General features: G+C 33.8%; 1 protein-coding gene across 2 annotated transcripts; it reads left to right on the top strand.

The window, feature by feature from the left end:
• The first annotated feature begins 5720 nt into the window (after window positions 1-5720).
• LOC132742637 (alpha-mannosidase 2-like) lies at window positions 5721-19166 on the top strand. Of its 2 annotated transcripts, none has more exons than XM_060731088.1 (2): window positions 5721-6018; window positions 15512-19166. In XM_060731088.1, the coding sequence occupies exons 1-2, from the start codon at window positions 5964-5966 to the stop codon at window positions 18835-18837; spliced, it is 3381 nt and encodes a 1126-aa protein (XP_060587071.1). In that variant the 5' UTR covers window positions 5721-5963; the 3' UTR covers window positions 18838-19166. The 2 variants fall into 2 exon arrangements, with proteins under 2 accessions (XP_060587071.1, XP_060587072.1); XM_060731089.1 differs by lacking the exon at window positions 5721-6018 and adding an exon at window positions 8314-8470.
• The last annotated feature ends 1704 nt before the right edge of the window (window positions 19167-20870 follow it).

The following is a 20870-nucleotide window of genomic DNA, read 5'->3' as shown; positions in this document are numbered from 1 at the left end:
TAAAGTTTCTCACTATTCTATTTACTGATTATATACAACAAAAAGAGTATGTAATACCTAAGTAGACAGAAAAGAACAATTAAGTAAACATGAGTAACTTCCCCTCAAAATAGAGAAAACTCTGAAACCCAAAAGAGCGCCCTAAACAGCAAAATTATGAAAAGCTGCAGGCTCAGTTTTATTAAGCGAAAAGTAATGGTCAAAAGTATTCATAAAAAGTGAGATGGGCATGTGACAGCAGTACTTACATTGCAGAAAATCGGATAGCTTTCATCATCCGGATACTGGTACACTTTGTAAAAACAATCATTCTGTGCGTTTTCAACAGATCCATTACCAATCTTAATACTCATTTGCTGGTGAACGTTCTTCTTGTAGGAACATTTAATTTTTTTTATATAATTTACAATTACATTTAGGTCCTATAAACTATGCCTCTCTCGTTTCGTTTCGTTTCTCAATCCTCACTTTGATCTTCCAAACCTCCATGGAGGAAGGTAAGGTACCAGACGACTGGACCCAAGCCAATGTCACAGCCATCTTTAAGAAAGGCTCAATGCAGGATCCTGCAAACTACCGGCCGGTCTCCCTCACAAGGGTTTGCTGCAAGCTGCTCGAGCATTTCATTGTCAGCCAGACCATGGAATATCTGGAAAGACATAACATCCTACACGATTGCCAACATGGTTTCAGAGCAATGAGGAGCTGTAAATCTCAAATCCTCACCCTTGCGCATGAGCTGGCAAAATCACTTGACAAGAGGATCCAGACAGACATGATTATATTTGACTTCAGCAAGACATTTGACCGGGTACCACAGAGACTCCTCAAGAAGGCCCATCATTATGGTATAAGAGGCAGGACTCTTTTATGGCCGAAACCAGAGAATGCTGGTCGAGGGCAGTCATCTGAAGAAGCCCTAGTCGTTAGCAGCGTCCATCCCTCAAGGCTCAGTAATAGGACCGTTTATATTAGAGGCAGGACTCTCCAATGGATATTTTCCTTCTTAAATGGCCGCAACCAGAGAGTGCTGGTCAAAGGCAGTCATCTGAAGAAGCCCCAGTCGTTAGCAGCGTCCGTCCCTCAAGGCTCAGTATTAGGACCGCTTTTGTTCCTCGTATTCATTAATGACTTTCCATGAATTTTATAACATGTAAACTTGTATATTGCATGCTTATCACTTAAAGAAAGTATTGCTGAATGTGAAATTATTTGTCATAAAAGTTGCAATTTGTAAACAAAGCGGAATGTTGACTTTCATACAAAATACTAAATTACTGTAACTGCACTAATTGCGAAATAGTAGATAAGGCAATTTGCCTTTTTTTTAACTACAGTAAGACACCAAACTTAAAAAAGATTTTGAGAAATAAAAATGGAAGCATCTCTGAGGCATAATGGGCCTTTAACGAGATTGAAAATCGTGCAAAATTAGCAAACAGTTTTCATCTTGTCAATGAATCTATAGTTATGAAAACAGTAGCAAAAGTCCCTAATAGGAAAAGCATTATTGGCGTCCGCGCCGAAGCGCGGCGCCTATTGGAATGAAATGAGATTTTGTGAAAGGGCGACAGCAACTTCTCGAGCCTTTTATAGTTGCCAATAATAAAAGCCGATCATTCCGATCGGTATGAGGGTGCTTGATTGTTAATTAGTCGCGATATGTACAATGAATGGCGAACTGGAGAATTTCGCAATGCAAACATTTTCAAATGAAATAACCTTTTCCGTCAATAAATCGCGCTCTTCGGGGTATTTTTGCTTATCATTTTGTAGTACACAGTGGGTTATTATGGTATGTTATTCCGAAAGCTGTTAATAGAATGATGAGTTGATGACCTTAATATTCCGAAAATCTATTTATAGAGGGATGTACTCCTAGGTAATTCCCGGTCTCTCCCGGGATTTACTAATGACCGCGAATAGTACCACACGTTTATTGTCCGGTCTCTCCCGGTTTTGGAGTAGATATCGTTACAGAACAGAACAAATATTTTACAGATAAATAAGCTTTTTTCAAAATGAATGTTTGTCACTTAGTTTGGTTACAATAATTAATAAACACAGATCAACTCTCGAATTGATTGATTATTATTATACATAAACATACAATTCGAAAAAAAAAAACCAACAACACAAATCGCATGTTTATTTTTATCTATATGAGATAAAAACAATAAATATGTACAATAATTGAGAAAAAATGTACATTTTTATGGCATTACTATGACACTATCAACTTTAAAACATTTTATATAATTTGTTATTCGTGTTTTGTAAAGATTTCGAGGAATTATTCAAAGTTACAAATCAGATTTTATGAATTATTCAATTGATTAATAATTTAAAAATGATAAAGAAAAATACAAATGTACATGTATATGGTTTAAGAATAAACAATATTATAAATTGAAAGATTAACCATGATTTACTGACTTTTTCCAGTTAAGTTTTGACTTATAATCGTCGATCATTATGACAATTGAATTCTTAAAATAGTAGTAAACGTAAAAACTCAGTATTAAAATAGCGCATAAAACACACACAAAAAAAGAAAAGAAAACAATATTCATAAAATCTGTATTTTTTTTTATTAAAATAGAAATTACATTTATTGTATAATAAACAACTATGCTCAACATGATCAACATGGTAATATAACAAGTGTCATATTGTTACTTAGTGTGAACAGATACCTTAAGAGGGGTCCTCGTTAATAGCAATAACATAATAAGGGACAATTACACAAGTATGGTGTTGATCATGCGTTACACATATGGATTATAAATGATTGTATACATGTATATCCGTTGCTATTAATAACCACGATCATAAAGAAATAACAAGTAATATTCTAATTTCTAGCATGCCGATCAAAGTTATAAATAATGAACAATGTCTTTCGTCCGTTCATTCAAAAGTGATATACAATTCTGGTAAAACCCAATGAACCATTGAAAAGTTTATAAGAATATCTTGTCATCATATATCTACTAGTTCATCTGCACCTGCTGTTTGGACGCCCTTTGATGCTTTGCATCAATGCTTTTCTTGTATATACGTATTATACACACGGAAAAATGCTTATTGATTGCTTAGTTGATCCGCCGGCATTAGGAAATATGTTCCTTACATTTACATATATAACAATATCGCTAATAGCTCGATATTACCATTTTCCCTTATTGATATAGAACATTATTCTAGGATCTTATCCTAAACACAGGGAATAACTTATTGTTTCCATCATTTATGACGCAGTTAACATACGGTATGGTCATCTAAAATATTGTTTTTGTTTATAGTGTGCAAGGAATATACAGTAAAACCTCTACAGAACGACCCTGTGTAGAGCACAGCAATTCTTCCAAAAGTATCACTTTTAAATAAATTTAACCTCTCTAGAGCAAAGAATCCCGGCAATAACCTTAATTTTCGTATTCCGAATGGGGTCACTCTGAACAGTTTGTACTGGTATATATTTGTTAATTTTTCTTCTTGAAAACGCCAGTTCAACCGTATTCAAGCTACCTATTGGTGGGTTATTTCCTAACAAATATTTTAGAATAATACCCAGCTAATTCTATAACTGCGAGCTTCTATATACATATGGAAAAAAAACGTTCTGTGTGTCAAACACTCCAACTTGGGCATTCGAGGTCCGCAGCTCTCCTGTGATGTAGTCTCAATAGCCCTTATAAGGTTGAGAACTATACCTTGCATGACGACGTAAATAAGCCTGTAATGCGTTGTACTACATTTTTGTTCAATAACTGATTAAATCCCGTAGGACAAGTTTTAAAGATCAGTGCTCTGCAAATCTGAAGGTAGAGAACTGCAAATTGGTTGAAAGAGTTTCTTTGTTGTTTTTTTTTCTGCCAGGTTTTTACGTCGATTTTAATATATTCTTTAGTAATATATTGGCGGTCAATCCAACAACCTGGCTTTCCTGGAGACACATGTGATCGACAATGTAGTACGACTATTAACGTACTCAAAGGTAGTGTGGTATAAGTTGATCGACAATGTACAACAACTTTTAAGCCACTCAAAGGTAGGGTAGTGACAATTAACTGCTTACCTCTAACCGCTATAGGTTCGAATCCCTCAAAGGACTTTGTATTCTTTCATGTGAGGAAGCTATCCAGCTAGCTTACGGAAGGTCGGTGGTTCTACTCAGGTGCCCGTTATAATGCCTCAAATAATGCACGAACGGACGCCTAAAGTCTTCTCCTCTACAAGTAAAGCTGGAAAGTGGTCATATAACCTTTAGAGGGTTGGTGCGACGTTAAACTAAAACAAACACACAAACAAATGTACAACTTTTTAGGCACTTAAAATACTGTACTATAATTATACAAATCTAAAACTGTATTATGAAATTCCAAGTTAGTAATTTGATTTTGAGTGCCATAATATTTACAGTACGAAGTCGTTGTCGCTCAAATTAAAGTACACGATCTTTGAGTGCCTTTATTTGACTGACCATTATAATATGGCATTCAATAGTAGCTTGTACAGCATACTGCCGTGCAATTTACGACACTTTCCCTGTCCTTTTCACGACATAACGTTCACCTATATTCTTGTATGTAGAAAGTTTGCATGTTAAACGAAATATTAGTCTATTCCATTTTGAAGAAATTATAATAAGGTTGTAGAAATCAAACGATTTGTATAAATAGAATGGATTAATCGATTTCAATCTTTATCAATACATAATTAAATGCTTAAATTCATTTCGCTTTATTTTGGTATTCATATTATAGACACAGAAACGATGTATTTTTTTATATCTTTATATTTTAATCTGTGTATAATCTCGTTTATCAAAACGATATCGGTAGGTCTAGTTTATAATATTTTTGATTTTTTCATTCTAATAATTTTGGATAAATCATTCATCAAATACCCGTTCCGCTTTTTTGACTGCGTAAAAACAGTATAGCACGACCATGCACCTATTTACGACGTCATCTGCATTATGACCCCAGTGTACGAAAATAAACCTCAAACGGCATGGATAACGTAGATAACTTAGGTGGTACTAACTACCTTACGAAAGTCCGCTTGTTGTCTTCCCACAAAGTAAGCCAGTAGGCAAATTGTTTCGAGGTCAGTAGACCACAGGTCAAGGTCGCAGTGACACTTAGTCCATCTGAACAAGCCAGCCTAGGTTTCTAATCTGAAGTGGCATTGCCAATGTCAAGTAGATGACCTCTATTGATTGTGAGGTCAGTAGTTCTAATAACAACTTTGGCCTAGCTACCTCTTTCTCAAGTGCATGTATTATTCATGTTACATGTTTTGGGAGTCGGTTCTTTTACATTGCCCTTTTTTTGCCTGTATAGGTTTGTGAAGTTTTAATGAGATACTGGAATTGTACAGTAAAAGGAATCAGTCTCTCAGATAAAAAGGTCTAGGTTAGTAAAAGGTCCATTATGCTATCATTTTCATTTCACAAGAACTTTAGATGTTTTGGATCTTGTTACAGTTTCTAGAAAATTACTCATATGCCATATAGTTTCTAGATGGACAATTTTTGCTTATTTTGCTTTGTTGGCAATTGGTATACGCACATTCAGCACTATTTCTTCAGCTGTTTTTAAAAACATCTAGCATGTTCTAAAACTATTATTTAAACATTATTAAACACATTGACATTTCTAAAGAATTAAATTAATAAATAGGCTACGTCTTAGGTAAATAGGCCACTACTTTTTTAGAAACAGAAATTTAAATATTGATGATTATATCGAGGGATAAACTTGTTTCGTTATTGTTATGGCGTTCTATTTTTACCTTCCGATAATTCATGAGCAATTTCATTGGTTCTTACAATCTTGGATAGTTATCTATTGGACAATTTACAAAGGGAGTTTCCTGATCCATTCAAACTCCTCGTGTGACGTAACCGGTGCGTGTAGTTTGGATAGGAACCAATATAGGACAGGGAACGCAATATGGAAACACATGCTATAAATAATAGTGGGAGCAACGTCAAAGACAGTGTTTTGGGTATGTTATAACGTTATTTCTAATTACAAAATTTACTGAACTCGTTGGATAAAATACCAAATGGTTACGCTCGTCAGAGACTCACATGTGCATATGTATTTAAACATCTCACAGGACAAGTCGATTGCTTTAAAATGACGTCATTCCGATGCCTTTTATGAATGAATTTCCTGCTTAGAATGACGTCATTGCACTGATTATTGTAATTAAAACAATAATTTAATCTGTTTCAAATAAATACTGTACAGTACTGTAGATCTACCAACAAAAAAAAAACACACACAAAAAAAACAATAGAAAACGTCACTAAAACAACATGTAGATCTACGTTTACAAACACCAATGTTGTAAGCTGCCAAAATTGTAACTTAATAGGTTAACTATTTTCAGTTTGCATTTCCCCCTGGAGCACGACTTTTAAGATTTTAAGGTTTAGAAATATACAATCTGACAAGTAACCTAACACTCGCATTGAGAACAAGATACTCCGATTACCCACTGACTCCCCCATTCCCTCCACCACCCCAACCCCTCATAAAATGGATTGTAAATGCAGGGGAGACCGCATATCATTTTTTTATATAATTGAGCGGCGTCACGACAAAACCAACATAGTGCGTTTGCGACCAGCATGGATCTAGCTTAAGGTCTTCAGCGTACCCGTTTATATATATGACATGACGTGAACGCTGAAGATAACCCCGTAGGGAAAGTCCACCAATAATCGTGCCAGGAATCTGACACGCTCGTATTTATTTATCGAACATGCCACGAAGTAAAGTGAAGCATACCTTGATAAAACGATATATAATCTGTTGATAAGCCAAGGATGGACAAATAAAAATCTTATTAGGAACATAAACTACCTAATAGTTTCCGACAGGTAAAAATTTCGGCACTTGGCCGCCATATTGCCAAAATGTTTGACCACGTGATTACGAGATTGACCTTTATGAACCCATGTGCCTCCAATATTTTTATAGATTACTTTTTTTTAAGATGTTGAAAAAGGTTATTTACTGACTGTTATATTCAATAAAATCATATTTAAATACTAAAAAATTTATGAAAATAAAAAAAAACATTATCTTGAATAAAAATATCGAAATCTGTCAACAAAATGTTCTAAATATAGTACACAACTCTATTCAAATCTGTTCCCGCGAATGACGTCATACGAGGTCTCGCGTGACACTTGAATGTCATGGCCGACTGTAGTCGGCGAAAATTGATGTTTTACAGTTAAATAGGCAATTTTAATGACGGTATTAATATTTTATTACTTGAATTGGTATAGAACGATATTTAAATAATTGTTTTACCGTAAAATGCACAAGAATTGATCGGGTCGAGTGTATTTGCAAGTGAAAAACAAGAATAAATCAACTTAGGTTATTCTGGTTAGGTTTCGTAACGGGCCTAATCCAAAACTTTAATGCCGCATCTGATGAAAAACAAAAATGTTAAATAGCGGCTTATAAAGTTTTGGAAGCCAGAACTAGCATGGATCCAGACCAGCCTGCGCGTCCGCGCAGTCTGATCAGGATCCATGCTGTTCGCTATTAGTTTCTCTACTTGTTATGGGGTGTGTAAGCGAACAGCATGGATCCTGATCAGACTGCGCGGATGCGCAGGCTGGTCTGGATCCATGCTGGTCGCAAACCCATTTTGTTGGTTTTGTCATGACGCGGCTCATATCTTATCATAATCAATTACAGCTTAATGAGATAATGGGCACATGATGGAGAGCCAAAATTTATGTTAAAAATGTTTATCAATCAATTTAGATCTATGGACCAAAAATGTGCATGCCTATTTTTTTGACACATCTTCACTTTCTGTACCATAAAATAGAAAAAATATTTGACTGTGACTACAGTTTGAAACGGTTTGAGTCGAGGCCTCTTATCCGAAGTATACGGAAACAGCCGATGTTTTACGATTGGCCGCTGTCCTGAAAAGATTGCGCATCTTTCTGTGAAAACATACTACGTTGCTCGGGGCGATTTTAAAGTTCTAAAGTTCACTTATTAATCCTCACAATTCAATATCGAAATTCTTTTTATTATTATTAAAGTCCATTAAAAAAATATAAAAGAAGCGCCATGCATGTCTGTATATATCTCATTCACTATTCATATATCATCGTTAATATGTTTATATAGCATTGAGTATTGATTTTTTTTACAAAATGCATTTTAATAAATGTAAATAGCATATTTATTTTTTGTAAGTTGAATGTTTTTATGTCCATGACTTCAAACAACTTTGATGGTCAGTTTACATATTTCTTGCGGAAGTATTGGGGACTTAAATTGTCACTTGTTACAGCGCGTTATAGTTGGAGGCGAAATAACCAATACATATATACATCTTACGTATAACTGTATAATTAACAATGCAATAACAGGAGTAAACAAAAATAACATAAACAGGGATTTTACATATTAAGGTAAGGTTTTTATTGCAAAATGTTAATTAATAAATTTTCAATTAATATCTGAAAATTTGATTTAAATATCATTGTTGCAAAGCTTTATTTATTACAAATGTATAAAGATCAATCACATAAAAAGTAAGGTTGAAATCTTTTTTAAATTAATACCGTCATAATTTAATACATATCAATGCATATAATTTCATTTGCGGAACGGTTCAAATGTAAATCTACTGACGGCTCGCGACCTTGAGTTCAATTCTGAATCTTTCTTAGCCAAGTTGCTTAAAAATATGAGAAGTTGTTTTAAGATTCATGTTTGTCCGTACCAAAAATAATGTCCGAATGTGTCCGTATGTTTTTCCTTTCCGTATAATCAATCCAGAAGGTCTTGAATCCGTTTTCTTCATCAATCGAGAAGTGCACGTGCTCTTGAGTGCACGCGGGGAACGTTATCTCAAAAGTGATGTTGCTGGGTTTTTTTTTAATAATTCAGTATTATTTTTAAACACCCCTGCCTGAAGTTCTTATATATACTAGTATTCATATGATTTATTAACAGTATCGTAAGTAATCTTTTTTATCCAGCTTTTTCTTCCTTAGCTATCGTAATATGCTAAAGTGGGTGAATATGGAAACTAATTCACATAAACACTGCTAGGGTCTTGTTTGATAAAGTAACTATATCGAAAGAAAATGTTGTGGAATATTTGGGCAAATTGTGCAATATTGATAATCGCGTTGTCTTATAAGAAGCGATACGGTCCATAGAAATAACTATGTACAATAGAATATTGGAACACAATGGATGCATATGCTTAATTAAAATAAAAAATAAACTGCTATCGTGAATAATGCTGTAGAATGGAGAGGAAAACACGAGCCTCGAGGTAATGCTAGTGGTAGTCTGGAATAATGCTATTGTTATTACAAAACGAATTTCACTATGTTCATTTTATTTCATTTATAACTGATAGAACGCTTGGAAAGGGTCTCGGTTGCCCAACCTTTGCCATAATTATACAGTTTACTTTTTGCTCAAGATAAAATGATGTTAATGTTTGTTTGTTTATACCTGTGTGTTATGTTATGCTAAGCATAAACTAAGTGTTGCCGAACAAGCATGAACTAGAAAAACAAAAGTAGTAAGTAACAAGAACAAAGTGGACCAATATCACTCACCTGAGTAAATTGAAAAGAACATGAAATAATTCCAAATATCTAACTATTGAGGCCTACACAAGACACACGAAAGTAGACGTGCAGACGACATACGAGGTGTATTTCAATAAATAAAAAAACGCTCACATTTTAACTCAAGTATGCTTATTTACAAATCATTAATCTCAGACCATAGAAATATTTCTTTTATGTCGTAGATCTTAATCAAATAAAAACATTAGATTTATTTAATAAGTGAAATAGATGAATTTGATATTGAGCGAGTAATGCCATTCAAGAAAAACTTTAAATGGATAGGTCTTAAATAGGCACATATTCCATAATATATAATTATTTCATGGTTTGTTGTTATGTCTTATACTATTAAATTCTATCAACATTATTATTTATGGAGCAATTTATTTAAAAAATTAAATTAATTTCTGAAGGATTGAACCTGATCAAGTTTTACTTGTGATAACTTATATTACCAAATCACGTTTTAAGCACTACATGCAGATGACTTGGTGTACATAAAAAATCCAAGCTTCAATTAAAGCGCCACTGGTCCGTTTTACTAAGGTTTTACTTACAATTCGTAAGTTTTTTGTAAGTATTTTCGTAACTTTATGCTTACATTTAAACTTACGATGGTAAGTGTGTTTCACAAAACGTTCGTAAGGTCTGAGCAATTCGTATTTTAAGCACATTCTGTACCATTGGCCATCCATCACACAGAGGTTTCTCTCGATTTTAAATAATGTATAATATAGAGTGGTAAAAAGATACCATAGTTATGTTATTTTATATTGAAAATATAAAGAGCATATTTGTTTGTCTTAAGTGAATATGTGATATATCTCATTGAAATGTGAGAAAACTTGAAATGATGTTCGCTAGTTTTAACTCACTATAATTTATTTATTTATTTATCTATCTATTTTTATGCCTGTTATTCAACTAAAGAAATACGTTGCTTTATGATAATTTTACCTTAAGGTTTTAGGACCCTAATGGGCACTATCAGGAACTAAAAAATTGACATCATAAGTCAGATGTATACCTTAAAGTACACCTGTATGCAAAATTTAAACAAAGTTTACCGTACGGAAATCAAGTTATGGCCACTTTTCTGAACTCAAGCTAGGATGTTATGAGGGCCCTTTTTTAGAAAGTAGGAACTTTTATCTGCAATAACATTCTAATAAAAAATGTTTTCCCATTAATTTTTGGTAAGAAACAAATAGTACCATTCAGCTAACAATCCAAATAAGCAAAATTATGGTTTCTACTTAAAATTTATGAAATCTGTATAAAAATGTTACCCTACCCCACCCATTTTTACCACGTGTCTGACCATTTTTCTACTAATTTAAAAAATTCTTAAAATTTACCCAAATGAGTGCCTGTTTTCAAAGTTTCCCTAAATTTTTAAAAAAGTATATTGGTTGATCTTGTAAAATATGAAATACTTTTACCGTCTAGTTTTGATTATATTACACTTTGAAAACATCAGGTACCATATTTATTACTAGATTTAGCATAATTTAGCCAATAAATACCTATATAAATTAAAAAATCAAAATTAAACACTTTTTTCTTTCCAAATGGGACATGAGAGATACATAAATAATGTTAAAAGAAAAAAAGAAAGAAAAAAAAAGTTGACCCTTCTGGGGATTGAACCCATGGCCCTCATTTTCAATGTAGTTAACAGTAGTGAATACTCTTCAAAGCGGAGGTAATGCATTAGGGTGCTAATACCTTAAAGCATGCGAAAAACGTGCGACTACAAATACATTCAAACAAAGGCTGTTAAAGTTTTTAGTCTTTGCACTGTAACTATTTAGTATGTTAGTGAGTATTTCCCATTAAAAACAGCTGCAACAAACTATTTTAGGTATATTTATACAAATCAACATTACAATTAAATTCACACAAAAAAGTTCAGCATCGTTTTGTTTCACAGAAAAAAACAGTATTTAAAAAATAATCTCGTTGTAACAATTATTTCACCTTATATATATATAATTAGATATTCTCCTGTTCCGTCTTCACTTTAACCATAAAATAAAAAAGTTAACTTTACTGAGTTTCAGTAAGCATTATGACATTTATAACATTTTTAATAGATTAACATTAAGCACCAAAAGCTCGTATTGCGGTATTGCAAGTAGCTCGGGTTGTCATTAACTTGGGAAGATGTCTTTATGATTTTTAAGTGCTTTAGGCTAATTTAAGTCACATTGTCTTTATATATTTTTACACCTGACAGTGCTTTACTAGTCAGAGCACCTAAAAAGAACAAATAATGCATCAGTTGATTGATATTTCCACTAAAACAAAGTTATCTAAACGTATCTAGATAGCTTCAAGACTTAATAATGTTGACAAAAAATTCAAACGTGTTCCCATTTTATGCTATCAGTGGTATTATATCAATAAATATTCGTTATTATTATTACTATTACTGAGTTAATTAGGTTCTAATGGACAAATATCGCTCCGTATGTTTATATTAATCACATACCAGCTGTCTTTATACATGTAACGATACAGTCAGTATCCATATGACCGCTTTTTATCGCTACATACGCGTTAAAATATAGTACCACATGTTGTGCAGTTTTGTACATGTGCTTTAAAGCCATATTATACTTCTGACATGCTTTATTCTTATTATTGAAGTTATATATATTTTTTTGGTATACATTTATAGTGTCCAAAATAGTTTCTCTCATTGTCCACTTCATGTAATTTAAATCATGCATTATGTCCATTCGTATAGTCATAGTAATTTAGTATTTTGTATGGAAGTAAAAATACTACATTTTGCTACTTTAATGGAAAATTATAAATTTCACAATTACCCGTCTTTCTTCTGGTAACAAGCATCTAACATAACAAGCTCTTAAACTATTAGTTGATCGTTATAAAACTCATATCTGCCCATGCTATATAAGAAGAAGAAATGTATTTGTATCTGAGGCATAATGTTCATATACCATGACACTATCCTGATGATTTTGAAAGAGTGGGGTATATTTACATTTTTTGGCAAATCACACTGAAATGCATATTAATAGAGGTCATATATATATGTCAATTAATTAGTCCACCTGTCTTTTTTGGTAGTAGTTTGTAAGTGTTAATTTACAAATAATAATACGAGCCCGCCCTGTGTGAGATAATAGACACACTCTATTAAAACTCTTCTGAGAAATAATCATAATAAATTTTGAAAATAGTATAATATAGTTAGGCAGTTTCAACTTTTCTCTCTTGAAGAATGAAACAATATCTGTTGATAGTAACAGCAGGCGACAAGAGGCAATACTTTTATGATATTATATGCAATAATGTATCACTAAACTCATGGGAAATCAAGGGTAGCTACCAGTATCAAGGCGTACTGAAAGGACAGTAATTACATTAATTGAACATGTCCCCCAAATGAATTGCGCAAAAAATATTTCCTTGGGACAGTAACACCGTTTTCACACGGTACCGCGTTAACATGATTGATAACAGTCTCCTGTTACAACAGTCCCACTGTTGGTATTCAATACTTAAATTATTGTTCCATATTTTCATTTCAAACCAATAATGATAAATGTCCGCATTACATTTGATACTTGAGACCATCCAGAGATGTGTAAAATAATCGCCATGTGGAGATATTAGTTATACAGTTTCCGGCAGGTTTGCCAGTAATCGGAACACTATGGCGTTTATTCATAATAATCTCGAAGTTAATACGGATTGAAAGTAGTTCTACGGCATGGCTTCTTATGTAAAGAAAAACAATAGATGCGATCTGCGTTAATGAGTAACGAATGTATACATTCATTTGACATTTAACGGAAAATAAAGTCAATTTTGGTAAAACTATTAAAAAAATGAAAATCAGAACCAATTTGAGAATGCCCATTGCCCTTCCAGTACAGTTTGTACTGTCGATTAAAAAAAATAAACGTCAATAAAAATGTACTTTTTACTCGCAAATCTGTAAATTTACTTAGTTTAAGTGGTTGTACTATAAAATAAAATAAACAACATCAACAAATCACAACATTGACATTCTGTATGATTTTTAGCGTATGTAACACTCTTACTTTTGTGTTTTAGGGTTCTTATCTAAAGGTTGACGAAAAGGCAGTCTGTGCGAAAGTCCGTCGGTCCTCGGTCCTGGCTGAATAAAACTCGTGCGGTCCGAGAAAAATTCCTTTCCGTCAGTCCTCATGTCCGAATAAAATTTCAAAAAGTTAAAAATATCAATGACCTGATTGATAACAAGTTCCCGGTGATGCAAAGAATTTATTAAAGAAGATATTGACCAACCTTAGATCTATTTTGTACATGTCAAATAAATACCAGTCAACTCTGTCTTCAAAAAGTTTCATCAACAACGGTAAATTTTGCCGTAAATTACAGATTTGAAAATTTTGTTTTATGATGCTTGTTGAAATAGCCGATTAGTAACAATCTTAAAATAATCAAAAAATATTTAATCTAATATAATCAAAATCAACAACAAGTAGAATTGTGAATGTTTCTGCAGGAAACAGACACATTTTCAGTTGTCACATATTTTCGCGATGCCGCTTTTTATAATTAAAAAAATCGTAACCAAAAGGAAACTTTGTTAAAATGTGTGTAATAACACTTAAATGTAGTTTAAGAATTAAAATTACTAAAGATATTGTTCACATTAGTTGAGATGGAGGTATTTAACCAGTATGTGTCTGTCACATACAATGAATATTTTCTTATGGGAGGAGGGTGTGTGGAGTGAATCTGGAAGAAAACAGCATAATCGTCTAATGATGTAGGGTTTTTGAAATTATATTTCAAATCTTTTCAATCACTTTTACGGTACAGTGTATTTCATTTGGGACATACTACCATTTTCCTGAATAAGCTTTTTCTCTGTTCAAACTCCAACTTTTCAAAACCTAGCTTACTCCACTAATATACATCATATTCGTCAACTGCATAAGTGCAGTAAAGATGGCTTAACATATTCAAAGTGCTCTGTGCTCCTACTTTCCTGTGCTTGGGAGTCCAAGAACTCCTCCTTTGAAAATCCTAGTGAGCACCCTGCTTAAGTTATTTCAATTGGTCAGCATCTTCTTATGTTTCTATATGGATGGTCTCACTAATTTAAAGAAAGACAATCATTTTTGCATTCAATCGTGTTAATATAAAATAATGCTTGAAATGTCTGGGCCGTAAAAATATCATCCGGGCCGGAAATAAACCTAAGGGTCTCGGTCCTTGTGGCCTGAAAATTGACTTTCGCATAGACTGAAAGGGCCGAAAAATTCAAACCCATTATGATACTGCACGTTTGTACGTCATTTTCAATGAACAGTCATGTCATTTCTATTATTCATATACTGCGCGGTGGAAATTATTTTCAACGTTAATTACAATTTTGTCGTTTTATGAATTTGGCAGGTTATATGGCCTGTATAAACGGTTGTAGGCTATATGACCTAAGCCGCAAGACAATGGTTATATAGCAAAAAAAAACAAAACATTTTTGTACAATGTCATATAACTTGTCAAAGTTTTTATCACGAATTTATGATAATCGTTTTGTTCCATGAGTTTAAGATAAATTCATAAATTTGCAGTATCCGTGTATATAAATACATTAATGACATAGTTATCCAATGAATAGCGATGTACAAATGTGTAGTATTATAAAAAGTACATAAATGGCACAGTTGACTAATGAAAACTGGCGCTGCAAACATGCGGTACAACGAACATCTCATATTTGTTCCAAAACTTCTGATTTGAAAGCAATAAAAATTGTACAGTTCAAAATATGTGATAACACTTTGTACAAATAATGAAATATTTAACGACTATATTTTATTATTTCAGGTACACTGACAATTAGCAAGAACAAAAAACGATTTCATCCGAATAAGCTCAGAATGTCAATACGTCGATTTCTATATCGAAGACGGTGTTTACTTACGCTTATCCAGTTCTTCACCATCTTTTTCTTCTTCCGGGTGGTTCAACTTTCCCTCTTTACAAATAATCTAGATGGAAACGTGTACGTTACGAATTTACAGAAACCAGTTACAAAGCACGATGTTACAATTACATTTCAAATTCCAGCATTCAATGCCTCACATCATGCTGATATATATACCTATGATCTACCTGACGTCACACGTTACGATTACGTCAGTGGTAAACGTTTCAAAGAATACGTAATTCCCGTCAAAGATATAGACGTTGCATACAGACAGAATTTAGACCCGCTTGAAGTATTTCTTATCCCATTTTCGCATGTAGACCCTGGCTATGGACTGACACTTGAGAGTTACTATCAAAGAATGTCAAAACACACACTTGATAACATGGTTAAAAAGCTAAATCAGTATCCAGATTTGACGTTTCAATGGGCGGAAACGATTTTTCTAGAAAGATGGTGGAGGGATATATCTGAGACAACGAAGCAAAACGTGCGCGAACTGATTCAAGATGGACGCTTTGAGATTTTATCCGGAGGATGGGTCATGCCTGATGAAGCAGTAACACATTTTGCCCCAGTAATTGATCAACTTATTGAAGGTCATCAATGGCTTTGGGAAAATCTCGGCGTAAAACCAGAAAATAATTGGGCAAACGACCCTTTCGGTTATTCGAGCACATTTCCTTATTTATGGAAGAAATCCGGTATGGAGAACATGGTTATTCTTCGTATTAATCAAGCAATGAAAGGAACGTTAATGAAGAAGCAGGCGTTGGAATTCACGTGGAAGCCATTGTGGAGTAAAAATTCAACAAACGATATTCTTTGTCATCTAATGCCATACCGAGGCTATTGGATTGGCGACACATGTGGTCCGTATAATCAACATATATGCCGAGAATACGCATTCATGCATACTAATCCAAGAGACAAAGTTGTCTTCGTTACAGACGACAATTTGGCAGAGAGAGCGCGAATTTTGTATGAACAATATAGAATAACAGCCGAACTCTACAGAAGAGATAATCTTAATGCAAACGGCGAAAGTGTTTCACAAAATCTTTATCTACCTATTTTCCTTGGCGAAGATTTCTCGTATGTTAGTGGCAACGATTACGACCTCATTTATAAAAATTATAAGAAACTTTTTGATTACATGAATTCAAAAAAAGAGTGGAATATTCAGCTAAAATTTGGCACAATCGGAGAATATTTCAATAAGATCAAACATAATCAGGAAAAAAGAACAGCCAAAGACGGAAGTCGATTTCCGTCACTTTCCGGAGATTTTATGCCCTACACTGATTATCAAAAGGATTTTTGGACTGGATATTACAGTACACGTCCATTTATAAAACAACTGTCGAGAGAATTGCAAAGTTCTTTGAAAATGGCTGACATATTCCACGCATATGCGCATGCGCAAGCAGAGTCAAGTGAAAATGTTATAGCATACACATCATATGCAGAAGTGACGTCACTTCTACGTGCTGCAAGACGTGACTTAGGGATGTTTCTTCATCACGATGGTATAACAGGCACATCTGTCACTCCAGTTATTAATGACTTCCGAAAGAAAATATATGTAGCGCTTAGAAAAACCGAGAGTGCCATAAAATTAATCATTTCACAGTTACTAACGTTTGGACATGTCAACGGACTAGAAGTTTTTAAAAACACAGTTCAGCGAATGTCCATGACTTCAATACCTAGAGATGTAGTGATGGACATGTCCGTTAATTTCAAGGCCGGTGGTTCGTTTTTAGTAGTGACAAATCCTTCAGCACGGAAACGCACTGACGTCATCAGTTTTACAGCGGTTGCGAGAAACAAATATACCTTCATATCGTCTGCGGAAGGTCCTCTTGATTTTCAAACGCAAAGTTTAGATAAGGACAACACTACCCGTTTCTCTTTCGTTGTTGATCTACCACCGTACAGTTTACAAACATTTCGTGTTGAATCATTTAAAACGAAGAAAAACATGAGCGAAACTGACGTAGAAGAAGATGTTCTAGAACAAAAAGAAACACAGAGCGACCAACAGAGAAACGATACAGATATCTTTGTGCTTGAGAATGCTTATTTATATGTTGAAATAGATGAAAAATCTGGTTTTCCAAGAAAACTAAAAATGAAAAACGATGATAAGTCTGAAATAGACGTGCTTACAGAAGTGCTAGCCTACGACTCATTGCGGAGTGGTGCGTATATATTTGCCCCAAAGGGTGCCGCAAACCCGTTTATATCCGGTAAACCGGAAATTGTTGTCAACAAGGGTACTTATATATCTGAAATTAAAAGTATATACAGAAGTTTTACACTTACTACAAGAGTGTACAACGTAACTGGTGTAAAAGGTATGGGCGTTCATTTAACCGCAGAATTTGACATGACAAAGGAGAAGGCCAATTTTAACAAAGAACTTATCTTAAGGTTTAAAACGAGTATTAATAATGAAAACATATTTTTCACAGACCAAAACAGTTTCCAATTAATTGGAAGGAAAACACGCGCAGAACACACAGAAGAGAACTATTATCCAATCACGTCAATGGTTGTCATAGAAGACCAGGACAAGCGGTTGACTCTTCATACTGCTCAACCACACGGTGCTGCTAGTCTTGAAAATGGATGGATGGAAGTTATGCTGGATAGAAGGGTAGCACGAGATGATGATAAAGGATTAGGACAAGGTGTATTAGACAATACCTTAACTGTTGCTAACTTTATACTTCAAGTAGAGACCCGGAAAGAAAACCAGGAAATGCCAAAAGAACTTAAATACACTTACCCATCTGAAACTAATATTTTAATGAATGAACTTTTAAACGAACCTACGTATAGTCTTTTTGTCGAAGAAGGAAAAAAGTTAAGAGAATTTAATTTAAACGAAGACGTATTGTCTTTTACAAGTTTAGAAAACTCGTTACCTTGTGGTGTATCTGTCGTGGGCATGCGCACTCTGTCAAAGTCAGATTTATCATATAATGGGACCAGTTTAGTTTTACATTACACGCCAACTCTGAATAGTCTAAAAGAAACCTCGTTGTGTAGTAATAGAGGTGATGAAGTCACCCTAAAACATTTGTTTCGAAGCTTTATGATAAATAGTGCAAAAGAAACTTCGTTAACACATCTGAATGACATTAAGAAAATAAACTTAGATGATAATCTACGACCGGCAGAAATGGAATTGAGGTCGTTCAAAGTCTCATTTTAACGTATTCCATCGGGCAACAAGTCGTACGAGTTCGGTTTATTTCGCCACTTTCCGTATCTGGCACTTCTATAGAAAATTTGTTCTTGATCTATGGAGGCTTATTGGATTTAAAGTGAGATCATTCACCTCGAGTTTTCAATGGTTTATTGCAAATTGTGTTGCCTTAAAGTTGAAATGCAATACATTTACGCAATAACGATATCTTCATTTAAACATAAGAGTAGGTTGGGGGAGAGATGAGCTGGAGAGGGGGATTTAAGAGAGGGTGCTTTACTTTAATGAGATTAAAGCGTTATTTAATACATCCATAAAATCACTGTATAGATCAAAATTCTTACATAGATCAAGTAATGCGCTTAATTAAAGTGGGAAATCTGCAAAAGTAATTATAGAAATATGCTCAGAAAATATCGGTGTTTTGAACGATTCTTATTCCGATTTGAGTGGAAATCGTTGGCCATTTTGCGCAATTTAAAATGATTATTCTGGGAAAACAAAATGTTGGAATGACCCGAAAATTTGCACACAAGTTACTGGTCAAGGCCAAGAACAAATCTCGGAAAAAATTTCCAGTCTGTAGTCATGTCAAAAAATAAAACCCCTTCCTCAGTTGAGTTCCTTTAAAAGTATTTTTGACAGAAGAACATTATAATTGTGTTGCGGGTATAAAAGTCGCCCTATCCGTTATTGTCGGTTCTGATCTTCAGTATTATTTTCTGGTCTTCTATAAGTATTCATTATAATTTATTCCAAAAATCAAAGTGAATGTCGCTTAAGTCGGTGCTAGGGGGCGTGAGAGATGATTAAACATTCATTATCTTTCGAAAAAAAACAACAAGTGAACGATTTTCACCTATTTACTTTTTAGTGCTCTTGGAGGATTTTCCCTTTCAATTTTTATTAGATACATGTTTTATAATACAACGTATTATCTCAGTGCATTTTCTGTAAATATTTTATGTACTTAAAAATATCCGAACATGATCATTTGATGATGTTTTAATTCATTATTTTGCATTTATAATGAGTATAAATTGTCTATATAAAATCGATAGTTTATGTTTTAAAGTTATTTATTTGATTTGTTATCATCACCATGTAAATATATCATTTATAACTTGTTAATATATTAGTAAATTGGTACCAGTGCTATTGTTGACAGTTCAATGTTTTTGTTTAATAAACGTTATATATTTTAATAAATGAAATAAATTTGGAGTTTATCTTATATCGCCTGTTAAGTCTCTTATTGAATATCCTTGCTTATGTCAAGTTTCTTTTATTTCAGAAAAACAAAAATCGCTTTGTTACATAGTTTTGGCTTCCAAAACTTTATAAGCCGCTTTTCAACATTTTTTTTTCTTTCATCTGATGCGGCAGGAAATTGCCCGTCCTATCACATTATAAAAACGGGTACGCTGAAGACTTGAAGCTAGCTTTGTTCAACTTCAACACATGAAATTGTTTCTTGTGAAACAAGGGAAGTAATTTCGTATAAACTGGAGAGATGCACTGTGTCAGTTGTCAATAACTTCGTGGCTGACAAATAGTTAATTCAATATTTTTCTGTAGTAGAGTTAAAGAACTATATCTAAATGGCAATGGTATGCACTCCCAGCTGTACTCCGCCTGTTGTGTAGTATAATATCAACAATGGTCACACGTAAATATGTCATTACCGTGGCTTTAGTGAGGACACGTGAAATTAGTGATATTGACTATATCTTTTATTTCCTTTTTTGTTGGCTTTTACGTCGCACTAACACTGTACAGGTCATGTGCTGCTAGGGGGCACTGTTGAGTAGAACCACCAACGTTCCGTAAGCTAGCTGGATAGCTTCCTCACATGCGGGATTCGAACCTACAGTGGTAAAAGCCAAGTGGTTTGAAGACAATGACCATAAATATTCGACCACGGACGCCCCTCTGTTGACTAAACGGCCAATTAGTTGTCTGCCAACAATAAGAAATCATATACATGACTTGTTGCTGTATTCATAGCAGGTGATGATTTGCACCTTATTTATAGGCAC

The sequence above is a fragment of the Ruditapes philippinarum genome, unplaced genomic scaffold (genome assembly GCF_026571515.1).
Source record: "Ruditapes philippinarum isolate M1 unplaced genomic scaffold, ASM2657151v2 ctg1264_1_1_1_1, whole genome shotgun sequence".
Lineage (NCBI taxonomy): Eukaryota > Metazoa > Mollusca > Bivalvia > Venerida > Veneridae > Ruditapes > Ruditapes philippinarum.
Note: the sequence above shows the minus strand (reverse complement) of the source record. Positions and strands in the feature narration are given on the sequence as shown.